The 12,912-nt window shown below is 39.8% G+C and overlaps 2 protein-coding genes across 5 annotated transcripts in view; one reads left to right on the top strand and one right to left on the bottom strand.

Moving 5' to 3' along the window:
* Positions 1-12,912, top strand: part of Lrba (LPS responsive beige-like anchor protein) — a 539,975-nt gene that overhangs the window by 294,539 nt on the left and 232,524 nt on the right. The window lies entirely within an intron of this gene.
* On the bottom strand, positions 2,117-4,760 carry Mab21l2 (mab-21 like 2). Its single transcript, XM_005080094.4, has one exon. It carries the CDS (start codon positions 3,748-3,750, stop codon positions 2,671-2,673), a length of 1,080 nt encoding a protein of 359 aa, XP_005080151.1. The 5' UTR covers positions 3,751-4,760; the 3' UTR covers positions 2,117-2,670.

Below are 12,912 nucleotides of genomic sequence, written 5' to 3'. Positions count from 1 at the left end.
TTGATTCCTGATGTCTTAAGAATTAAAGGGGACTGGAATTTAATTCAGAATATTTTACTATGCTTTTGGAACAAATCTGATTGATGGTGTTTTAAAAATTAAAACCTCTGTCAGCCTTTGAGATGAGGTTCTTTGAAGTTATTTGCTTTTTTGTGAGAAGCTGTAGCTTTTAAGATTTTGTTTTGTTTATGTAGCATAATTAGTTAAATTTCTTTCTCTGTTGCTTGTAAATATATATTTTGTCCTAATCATGAAATTTGTCTTGTACTACAACCTATTCTTCAGCCACCAAAATTCCTCTCAGTTCATATTTGAAATAACTTCAGCCAATTACTGATAGCATCTTTGATTTTTGTATAGACATTGATGATAGAAGATATTTTTGTATTATCAATACTAACACTTTTCTTGACTACAACATTTTAACATTAAAAACCTTTTGTAACTTGCATTAAATAAGGAAGGAAAGATATTGAAGTGGGGAATATTTTTCCCCCGTCAAGACTTAATCACTTTCTTGTGAACTACTTGGAAGAAGTGCTGTTTCATGCTAGAAATAAATTTTGAGTGAAAATAGTCTTTTTAAAACAGCATTTTAACCTTTTAAACTAAATACTGTGCCTTACGTGATTCGTACACACTTCTAAGTAGCTATTGTTTCCTTTGAAACTGTTCTTAAAATTCAGATCATTTTCTTCAGCGAATAAATTGTTTTATTTAAAATAATTAGTGAGTGCACTGAATTAATGAGTTTGTTTTATATTTAGAGAAACACACACACACACACACACACACACTTGTGCGCACCCGGTAGTATGTACATTGGAAGGGCAAAGGTAATTTCAGAGTAGGTAGGGCCTAAGTTTGTATTTTTGACACAGAATTATTTTTCCCAGGGCAGCCAGCCTACAGTTTATGACTCTTCTGTCAAGTGACCTGGGGCTTCAGAGCCCAGGAGCTTCCTAGGATTCAGTAATCTTAGTCCTCTTGATTTTAACACCACATACCCTCCCCCACCCATATTTCTCATCAGAAACCACTTTTTAGAATATTTTCTTCTACATCTCTCTTGTATAGATTTTTTGTAAAACATTTAAATGAGACATTTATAGAATTAAAATTAGTATCAGAGGTATCATGTAGCACATTCTGTGTACCTCACATTATCAAAGCTAATCAAAGGGATGTGTTCTTTGGACATAAAGCAAACAAACCTGTTTCTTTAGGATGTTTTCAGTTCTGCCAATTATTTTATATTCCAAACAGTTAGTTTATTAAAAGTAAAGGAAAGCTTTACCAGAGTTGAAACATTGAAATGAGTCTTGGATTATTACCTGAGAAAAGCAGGATAAGGATGGTACTTTTCTCATTTCTAAATTTTTGGAGTTATTTTCTTAATGCTATAAAATAGTATTAAGATTGTCTTTATATATCAGATTCAAAATAATTATTTAAATTTTATTAACAAATAAATTATCATGTTTATTGCATTAATAAGCAAATTATTAAAAAAACAGAGTGGTACATAAATCAGAATTGTTCATGTTACCACTTGTCAGGGGAAAGGAATATTACAGTGACCAATTTATTTATTTATTCATTCATTTCTTTATTTTTGGTGTAGTTGATTCTCTTGCTAAATTTATTTATTTTTACTGTTTGGAACTTGAGAACAAATGGCTGAAGGAAAAGCATGAAATGACTTCATTATTTAAAAACAATCCAAAACATTTTTTGCACTAGATTTTTAAGAATTTACAGCATAAAAAAACCAAATATCCCAATTCATAATGTGGAAAATTTTTAGAAATGTTTTTATTATTTTAAATTTTGGGATAAAAGTATGTTGTTCTGTTTTCTTTTTTAAGTATTACATAAGGTTACTGTTAAAATCTACAGAGCAAATATACATTATATTGAGTAAAATTCTTATTTTACTTTTTACCAAGGATTTTGGTGTAAATTTGTACAATTAATTCTCCAGAATAGGCTGTATTTTAAACTTTGCAAATCAAAGTTCAAATGGAAGCTTCCTGCATTTAGTTCAAGCTCACATCTTGTAAGTTAGAAAGTGATATCATCTGCTTTCATTCAAAAACAATTCGCAAGCAGCCAATTACAATGTAAAGTAATATTTTTATTACTGGTTTACTGGTTTCAACAAGACATTTTAGGGCCAGGGTTAGAGGTTCAAAAAGGAGGAGGGAGGGGCACATTGACATTGGCACTGAGACACATTTCACATCGTTAAAACTTTGTAAAAAGAAATTTCACATATAGTTAAATAATTATTTTTCACTTGGTGACAATATTCAGGCAACTGAAAACAAGGAAGGGGGTGTAAAGAAGGAAAAGAGGGGAAGCAACTATACATGGATTTGAAAAATGTACCTTGGGTTTCATTTTGTGTTGGCAAAGCCCGATTGCTTCTTTTGTGTGATCTTTAAATTCACATTGTTTGGAAGGAAACGATCACTTTTGTGCAAGAATGTAAATTTTTTTGGTTGGTTTGCCCTCTTTTGTTTGCTTCTTAATTAAGGAGGTCTTCTGCCTAGTCGCGTTCTTTCAGGTGATTTCCATAAAAGTTTGTGTTTAGAGTTTTTGCTGTCGCTGTGTGTGTTCGGAGAGAGCATGCCCGGTTGTGTTGCTTTCCACGCAGTGCACAGCACTCTATAGTTTGTCCAAGCTTTTGGGATTGGTAAGGATTTCCCTGGCCAACCTCCAGGTCTGCTTGGCAGCGCTCTCCAGGGCCGAGTGGGGCTTGCCCTGGAAGAGGTCGAGGTTGGGCAAAAAGTAGTGAGGGCAGCGGCGGCACTGCAGGCAGGAGATGAGCTGCAGCAGGATGCCATTCAGACGGTCGCCCAGGCAAGCCTCGTCCCAGTCCGTTTCCCTCGGGTGTTTCTCGCACTCGTACAGCAGCAGCGTCTTCATGTGGTAGTTATTGAGAGGCTGGCCCGGCAGCTCCAGGTGGCGGTCCCGCAGCGTCTTCAGCACCGAGAGGCACTTGTTTCTACAGCCGCCCATCAGCAAGCGGTTCTCCGCCTCACCGAACTGCAGCACCCAGGCGTCGCTTTCTGCGGAGCTCTGCTTGCCAGTCAGCGAGTAGCACTCCTTGGAGAGCAAGTTGAACCCTTCGGCCTTGACCTCCGCCACCCGATTGGGGCCCGGCCAAGGGATGTGGGGCATAGGCCACTGTGCCGCGCTGCGAGGCCAGATCCCGGTACACTTGAACGCTGGGGTGATTTGCACCACGTAGCGCTCCCTGATGCGCAACTTGACCTCACTGGTGTCGGCGATCATCTTGACCACGTCCCGGTAGCTGCACTTGTCCACCGCCTGGGCGACCAGCGTCTGGAACCGCGAGCGGATCTTGCGCGCAGAAAGGTAGCCGGACGCTGTGATGAACTCAACCCAGAGAGACATGCTCCGCTTCCGCCCATCGCTTAGTTTGAGCACCGCACAGCCTGGCAGAGACCCGTCGTCCACGAAGTTGAAGACGCCCATCTGGTTGAGGTACAGCACCACCTCGAACTCGGTGGGTGAGATGACCTCCAGCCCCTCGTAGCGGGCGTCGATCTCGCTCAGGGAACTGATGAAGCGCGGCTCCTGCACCTCCACTTCCTTCAGCACATCAGACACTACCTTGCAGACCTCTCGGATAGTCTTGGCGATCGCAGCCTTGCGCGCCTGGCAGCGCTCAGTGTAGTATTTATTGAGCTGGTAAACCAGCTTTGCCTGGGCGGCGATCATGTTGGGGCACAGGTCCGGGCTGTACACCGGCGTCTCGCAATACGTTGAGGGATCCAAGGCTCACGCACTGGTGGTGGCCCTGCGGCTGTGGAAAGGCGGTGCGTTCCCCCTCAAGCCCCAATTTCACTCTTGCTTTTCACCTGGGCTGGCCGGCTGACGATATAGCCGGCTGGCCTTTTCTTTTCCTTCCTTGGAAATCTTTTTTCCTTTCTTCCGCAGAAAATTATTAAGGGTATGATGTTTTAAAAAGTACCAGCTGGCACTTTTTCGCTTTCTTTTGATAAGTGAAATGAGGGTAAATAAAGATGAACAACTTCTTGTGTGGGAGAGATGGATGAGATGGTAAAAGAGAAAAAAAAAACTAGGTTACCAAGAGGCTAGGCTTAGATGTCCGCAGCAGCCACGATTGCCCAGATATCTGGAAATGAAGTCTTATAAGTGCCAACGAAAATTTTAAAATCAGAGCAAAACATTCAGTGGTTCATTCTTAAACTTCTCCTTCGCTGGTAGGACGCCTTCACTCAGAGTAGGTGATGCCTTCCTTACCCTCCCCCAAAAAGAAAGCGAAGGATGTAATTAATGTCCGCAGAGCAGCAAAGCTACAGCTCAGGCCGCTGCGCACTCTGAGGTTTGCAGACGCCCGCCCGGCGGTCCCAGCGTGCTGGTCTCCTCTCTTCTCAGGGGTTGTGTCGTCGCAGTTTTCCTGGATTCCTACTGGAGGCGTTGTTTGGGTTGAGTTGGTTTGTTTGGTGGTGGGGGGTGTTCTTCCTGTCTTTCTCTAGGTGCAAACCGCTGCAAGCTGTTTGATATTCATTTCTGCCTCGTTATTTATACTTTTGCCCTCGCAAAATCTATTTTAGTGTGACTAAGTCCTTGCTTACGCTGTATCTGGTGTGCAGTTCTAAGGAGTCCGGGTTTTTCCTCTCCTCTGGGTTGCTTGTGCAGACTCCACTTCTCCCTCCTGTCCTCTGATACCTGCCCTCCACCTCTCTCTCTCTCTCTCTCTCTCTCTCTCTCTCTCTCTCTCTCTCTCTCTCTCTCTCTCTCTCTCTCTCTCTCTCTCTCTCTCTCTCTCTCTCTCTCTTCTCTCACTCTCTCTCACTTTATGAATGGTCTCTGGCATGGTGAGGAGGAGGAGCTTCAGTTTCTACAATCCCTATGCAAGCTGTCAGTGCTTTGGCCAATCCGAGAGAAAGAGCTAGAGAAGACAGGCTTGGAACCCTAGCAGCTACCACACTGCACTTGATAAGGGAGGTGGGGGAGGGAGGAAAGTAAGAAAATGGGACAAGATAGAAGTTAAATGCTCTCACTCATTTTGTAGTGCCATCTTCTTTTATCCTCTTTCTTACCAGTTGTAGTGAAGAACAGGAGAGTCTTTTATAGAAGGGATTCTGCTCTGAGAATGGCTGGAGCAGTGGCCGGAAAGTAGTAGTGGTTTCTGTGAGGTTCGCTTTTGTTTTTAATTCTCTGAACATTCAGCACAAGGGGCAGACTCTAACAGATTGTCTTTAGCTTGAAGGCAGATGGAAGCAGGAAAGGGAGCCTGGGAAACCACTTACATTTTGACATATTTTTTTCTTATTTTTCCTCTAGTAAAGTCTTCCTCTTCTTTCCTCCTGTCCCATTGTTGCCAGGAGCTAGAGCAGTGACTGTTCATCTGTGTAAAGGAGGGTATATGATGAAGGTTTATAACCATACATCTCTGGTTAGTAATTTCCATGTGTTGTTGAAAAATCAGGACAGCACAAAACTTAGTCCAAATACAATGTTTGATCAACATTTCATAATTTAGATTCAGATATCTTTGTGCCATTATTTTACTGTTACAAGAACTAACCAATAACTACAGAAAATACTTGAGTTCTGAGAAAATGTAAATGTTATATGGTATTCATCACTAGGCTATATTTGTTAATTAAAATAAGCAAGTAAAACCATTTTGAATTACATTAAAATGAAGGAAATGAACCTGAATTCAAGTTTTCTTAATATTCTAATACTGTAACTTTAATTTTGAATATATTATTGGGCAGTACAGCTCCTGGTTTAAAGTCATGTTGTTTTCATAATTGACTCTTGCTTTTAAAGGAGTTGACTGGGACAAAAATCTATAACTGTCCTGTTATTGATTACCCAGATGGCCTTCCTCCTCTGCTGGCATCCCATTGAAACGCAAGCCTGTTCCTTAGAATATGTATTATCCTTAACAAGCTGTGTGGCTGCTGCCTTGTAGGACTTTTGGAGGAGTGAGGGCTATAGCAAGGTGATTGACTTACTACTGAGGGCTTATCTTTGAATTTAAGATATCAGGATTCTCAGTTGTTTTAGTACACTCAGGTAGTAGGACTGTTTTTAGTTTGATTTGGCTGATAATATTTCAGATATGGGTTATGTGGGGAGTGGCTCAATAAAATTTTTAGCCTTTTTTTTTTTCAAAACCCAGTGTGTGGCTTTTGTAAAACTCCATTGGAAAGCTTGACTTGTGTTTTTGAAACTCAACCAGAACCTGAATTCAGTTGCTACTGGGAAAGCTGATTTCTCTTTCTACTTGGCATGAGAAACTTGGATCTCTACAAGTTCCTTCATTCTTAGTCTTTGGTGTGTCTGGATGGCTGGGCACTTACTGGCCTTCCCCTTGTTGCTAAAGCTCCTTTCTAAAGAATATTTGGCTTTTTCTTTTTAAAATCAAGTGAGATTTATTGCTTAGAGACTGTCTTCAGTAGAGAGGTGTTGGGAAGAACCTTTCAAAGTAAGCTTCGGCTAGCCTCTGGGACAGTAGTTTCAGTGGAGTTCCTGGGAGTGATGGCAGTACTGAGCAGCTGACTGCAGCTTTCCCGCCTGTTGGAAAAACCGCTGCTGCTGGAATGAACCCATGTAGCACAGCGCTTTCTGCAGTTGGCCGAGCCGCGGAGGCATTACCGGCCAAAGGACTGCACTCCCTTGGGGTGTGGGACCATGGGGAGAAGCTTGGAACAAGTTCTGCACGCAGCACTGGGCGGAGACTGATGAAAGGCCCAGGTTCAGAGTTCCTTCACATCCTCCAGGGGCCCGGTCAGTCGGCAGTATGCTTGTGGCCAGAGATGCCTGTGAGAGCCAGTGCAAGCAAGCCTTTGGTGCCAGCTATCCCAAAGTCAGCCAAGTCTTACAGCTACAGGACACAGGCGCCCACTGCATTCACCCTCTTCCAACCTGAGCAAATTTCCTTACATCCTACACCCTTGTCCATGGTTTCTCCACTTCTACCTAGAGGCGAAGAATGATAAAACGTTACAAATGTTTTGATTTAAAAACAATTCATTACCAATTTACCCTGTCTAAGGTAGATGCTCTAGTAAATAATAAATCAGTTAAACAAAGGCGACTTTAATTTATCGCTGTGGTGCTAATTAGAAACATCATTCGAGCAATAAACTTAAACACTTCCAGCAAACACTACCCCCCTCCCCCTACCTCTCTTCACTGTCTTGGCTGAGAGCAGCTTCTCCTGTTTGTGGCTCCACTCCCTGGTTGAATAATTGAAGGGGAAACGGTATCTGAGGAGGCTATAATTGAAGAGCCCCTGTCACCTCTGCTTTTATGTATGTTGGTATAGAAGTCCATCAGCAGCTCCTTGATGGTGTATTAAAACGAAGTGGCAGCTCCTTCTGCAGAAGATACGATGTTCTATTAAGGAGACCGGGAGAGAAAGAAACTCTAGAGGCTAAAAGCCACTTCAAGTCTTCAGCCCGATTGATCTGTATTCTCTTGTTATAATCCGTCTCATCATACTTGAGTTAATGAGGCAAAGGAGGGGGAGCGAAATCTGATGGTCCTTGACAAATTCATTAGGGAGACTGCAGGACATTTTATTTGACTGTTAAACATCTTGTTTGTTTGGTTTAGGCAGTGCCAGTATCAGATGCTTCTGCCCAGAACTGGGGTGTTTGGTTGGCTGGCTGCAAGACATTCCTGGAAGGAATGAGGGCATGGAGGGTTGTTTTCCCCCCTTTGGATTGTGGGTAATGCAGAACCTTTAGACTTCTCTGGGCATAACTTTTCTGTCACTATAATGGAAACATTTAGAAATGTACTGAGGTGGACATGCCTTTAGTAACTATAAACTAAAATGTGGCGTTTAAAACATTAGTTCCTGTTCCTTTAAATATTGAATCTTGTTAGAGCAATCACACGACTAGTTTTTTGTTTGTTTGTTTGTTTGTTTGTTTGTTTTGTGATATGTCAATGTTTTAAGGTCCAGAAAGCAGCCAAATCACTTCTCTTTGTATCCTGGTTTTACTTGATCATAATTAAAAAAAAAACTTGTAGTGATTAATTGTAAATTCTCTTTCATCAAAGACAATGTGAGTACTAACTTGGAAACTAAAAATTACTTACTTACACAAATTATTTTAAAGAAGATTGGGGTCTTTAAACCTGAGGGATTTTCTGCAGTAAAAATTAGAATCAGGACCTGGTATGGAGAATAGTGCTAAAATCAGGAGATAAGCCTACATACACACAGAGTACTCAAACTGAAAATTCTTCTAGTTGAAAAATAATAGGCAGTTAGGCTAGAGTATTAACCTTATAGTATTTTATCCTAAACAATATTGAACTTGGATTTTTTTTCAAAATTTTCTTGAAAAGTAGAGAATAACTCAATTATGAAACTTTCTTGCCTAGTGCATTTAATTTTCTGTTAGCATTGTCTTAGACCCAGCTTAAGTGGTTTGAGAAAGAACCCTGCCTTCCATTTAGGGGAAAACAGTCTGGGAGAAAAAAAAGCAAGCTAATGCCCTTTGACTATCATTTTCATACATCCCTGCATGGCCTGGGAAGCTGCCTGCTGTAGGGTGTGGATGGGGAAGCCTCCTGTTGCTGCAGGGGTGTGTGGATGGGGAAGTTTCCTGCTGCAGGGGTGTGTGGATGGGGAAGCCTCCTGCTGCAGAGGTGTGTGGATGGGGAAGTTTCCTGCTGCAGGGGTGTGTGGATGGGGAAGTTTCCTGCTCCAGGGGTGTGTGGATGGGGAAGTTTCCTGCTGCAGGGGTGTGTGGATGGGGAAGCCTCCTGCTGCAGGGGTGTGTGGATGGGGAAGTTTCCTGCTGCAGGGGTGTGTGGATGGGGAAGTTTCCTGCTGCAGGGGTGTGTGGATGGGGAAGTTTCCTGCTCCAGGGGTGTGTGGATGGGGAAGCCTCCTGCTCCAGGGGTGTGTGGACGGGGAAGCCTCCTGCTGCAGGGGTGTGTGGATGGGGAAGTTTCCTGCTGCAGGGGTGTGTGGATGGGGAAGTTTCCTGCTCCAGGGGTGTGTGGATGGGGAAGTTTCCTGCTGCAGAGGTGTGTGGATGGGGAAGTTTCCTGCTCCAGGGGTGTGTGGATGGGGAAGTTTCCTGCTGCAGGGGTGTGTGGACGGGGAAACCTCCTGCTGCAGGGGTGTGTGGACAGGGAAGCCTGCTGCTGCAGGGGTGTGTGGATGGGGAAGCCTGCTGCTCAGAAGCCAGAGCTAAGTAATGGCCGAAGTCAGAGCTACTGTGTTTCTGACAGTCATAATCCTGTTTACGTTTGTACTGAGCACAGAATCCCTAAACTGTTTTGTTCTGTGCTGATCTTTCCTTAGAGATATGTTTACTGGATTAAACTTCAGTGCAGTTTTTACTTTATCAGATTAGTGAGATTTAAAAGGTATCTATTTTATGGTGTACAGAAATAGAGAGGAGCCTAACAATCTTTACAAGGAATACACAGGTTCTATATGATAAGATCTTGACTTCCTGAAGACAGTTTAGAAACATCCAGGAAATAATTAAATTATTCTCTTTTTAAAACATCTCTGAAGTACTTATACTTTTCGGGAACGCAAAGGAATGTTTTTGCCTGTATATATTCTTAACCCCGATCTAACTTTGAGAAACATTGTATCTATGTAGTGACTAGAATTTTAGTCTTTATATACTGAGTTAATTGATGTCATTATAAAAATACTTAATTTTTGAAGAACAAGTTTCTAGTATTGTGGTCAAATATGATTTTGGAAATCAAAGCTGTTCTTTTAAAAGCTATTAGGAAAGACTAGAAAGAAAGAAAGTTACTCAAACATGGTTTGTTAGTGTGTTGGTTTTGATGGAATTTTGTAGAAGTAACTGAATTTAAATACATGAAGAAATCCTAACAATTATGGATATTATGCTGTATACAGTTTTCTTTTTTATTCTTTATCATTCTCTGTCAATCACTGATGTGATTTTCCAAAACTCTGAGGTTTTCCACATAATGTTTCTAAGGTATTGACAGTTATTACTCTAAAATTAATTTGTTATAACCAGTATTTGGATATTTTCTTCAAATACTTTATTATTTATTTATTATTTTAAGTGACCAAGCTTGCTGCTAAAATACTTCATTCTGTTTTACAAAATAGCCTCAAAACTACAAAATACCATTACATCTCTTTGATTGGTAACCTGAAGGTTCACATTTAAATAGTTTGAACTTAAGATAATGACATAACTTTATCTTAAGTTCATTAATGTTATTCTAAGATAAAGTGATCGCTTTGACTTTGTACACCAAACCTATCACATGCCACTGAAAAACACAGCAGTTTTATGTGCTTTGCACAGATAATGTTTGGTAGAAATACTGAGTTTTTAAAATTACATTCCATAACACTGCTGATATTACTGTGGTATTTGCTCAAATTAGACTAATACATTTATAAGAAAGTTGAAAATACAGTATATATACTAAATGTTTCTCCCTAGTTGAACAGTAACTGTTCAGATGAGTACCACATTAAGCTATGTATAATTTGATTTCACCGAGATATACAAGGCTAAGGTAGGACTTCTGCTTGGCAAATGGAACTAGCCTGTATCCTGACTGAAAAGAAAACACTATTACAGGAGAGCTGGAGAGTAAAATATGAATACAGAAGCAAACTTAGCAAGTATTTGAACTTGACTGTATTCTCATCTTTGTAATATGTATTCTTTGACATTACCAAGAAATCATTAGCTTTTTCTCATTTTAAAAGTACACCTTTTTTGGCTATTTCATTCTTGTATTCCCATGCATAAGCGTTTGTTCAGAAAAGGTGGATAAGTTTCTTTCCTTATTTAAATAAAAATTTCAAGCAATTTATTAATGTACTGTGAGTAAAATATTAAAATTTACCTGCCAGATAGCTTGGACTTTAATAACTTTTGGTTTTCACTGTTATCTCAGAGGAAAGGATTCAAGTAGCAGATCCATGTCTTAACTACTGATGGTTGAACATATAGTAACATGTTGCTCTTTGGGTCTCTTCTTCCTAAGAAACAGCATTTGCCTGGGATTTAATGTCAATACTGAATTTATTGGTAAAGAAAACAGGATTTTATGGTTTAAAGGTGTGATGCTTATGAAAATAATACAATGTTAGTACATTATATATAGTATATTTCTTGGAATCTTGGTGCTATTATTCCATTTCTATTATCTCTTATGCTTAGTAGCAGACATTAATGAATGAGATTAATGAGATTAGTAATGCAGATTGGCAGTATTGAAGTATCCATAGTTCAAAATATAAGACTTGAAAGTTTGCTCCATATTTTTCTCAGGTCATATGTGGTATTTTTGAGGACCTGTGTCTGAAATTACCAGATAAGCATATCATATGTTTTTATTCCACTTTAAGAAAACTAGCCAGTTTTTGCACTTTATGGCACAATCGGTGTTGTTACAGTACTTCATCTGTATTATACTGGTAGTAGCCGACTCTGAGACAGCAGAACATTTTTAGTGAATGTGCTATTTTTCATTAAAATGTTAAAAACCCTATTTTCCTTCAGATGTTTTAAATAGAGTAAAAGTGATATGCAGAGAAGGTGGTTTCTCTGATTTCTTTGTAGTGGTTAAAAAACAACACTTAATCCTACGACATCCGTGGAGTAGAAATGAAGTAATACTTGTTGATCCAAGGAATCAAAACATTCTTCCTAAACCATCTGAAATATAGTGAGACAGCTGCTTTGGCCTGTGGATGTCAAGTACTACCCCTCTGCTTCTTTAAATTTTCCCTTTCTGTCTTTCTCTTGTTATCTTGGATCCTAAAGAGTCATTCTCTTATTTTCTAACTTGTTTTGTCTGTAGACAGAATCCAAGGTAGTAGGTTTAAATCAGTGTAGATAAAGTTGAAAATCTTTGATCTGTGACTCTGACTGTTTCTAAGTGATTTGCTTGCTGGGAGCAGACACTGTCCATGCCCTTCCCCTTCACTATCAGCTGGGTGCTCACAGAAGACCTGCAAGGCTACCAGATGCACAGTTAATCATCAGAGAGGTCAGTGAGGTTCCAACCAGACTCCACTAGGTCCTCTAATCCCAACATGTATTTATGTACAATAACTTTTTGCTAAATGCTCTAAAATATTTCAGTATTTTCTGAAAACTAGCCAATTTTTTTGTGAATATTAATGAACGGTATAAATAGATTTTTTAAACTGTAAAATTGTTGCTGTAGAGAATTTACTGAGATACATAAAATAAAGGGATACTCCTGTGAGTGCTAATAGAGAGGATCCATTTGAGAAACAAAAGCTGTCAGGGTGACCTGATCAAGTCGCCGTCACCAACCATTTCTCAAAAATTGTATTTAAGATGGGTCTCACTGTTTACCTCAGGCTCGCACAATCACCTCCTCAGTGCTAGGATTGCAGGTATGTAGACCATAATAAACTTTTTTCAGTTTTCAAATTTGGGGTTTGTATTAAGTGATCTCTTGTGTCTGTCGGTCCTAACAAGAAATAATATACTATAAGTTGTTGCTGTACTTGATAAGTGTATTTTAATCAGAAATTTTAGCCATTCAGTGTTGCTCTGACATAAGGTTATGAAAATTTTTATTGAGAAAAACCATAGATAATTACAGGTCTTTCAGACCATTAAAAAAGAAAAGCACACGCACTCTAGATTGCAGATAGTTGGGGAAAACAACAAAAGAACAGCTTGTGAGAAATTTTAAGAGTGATATTTATAAAAAGTTGGACCATTAAATGAAGCATGACATGTATTCTTTTAAAGATATTATGCATCTAAAGGTGAGAACAAAGCTGGCAGATACTTTTTCTTTCCTAAGTAATTAATTCATTCAGTTTAGATATTTTCATGAAGATAGCTGTTTTGTAAATATTGGGTTTTGAAGCCA

Source organism: Mesocricetus auratus, unplaced genomic scaffold, assembly GCF_017639785.1.
Source record: "Mesocricetus auratus isolate SY011 unplaced genomic scaffold, BCM_Maur_2.0 Super-Scaffold_100009, whole genome shotgun sequence".
Classification (NCBI taxonomy): domain Eukaryota; kingdom Metazoa; phylum Chordata; class Mammalia; order Rodentia; family Cricetidae; genus Mesocricetus; species Mesocricetus auratus.
The sequence above is the reverse complement of the archived record's forward strand: the minus strand, read 5'-3'. Positions and strand labels throughout refer to the sequence as shown.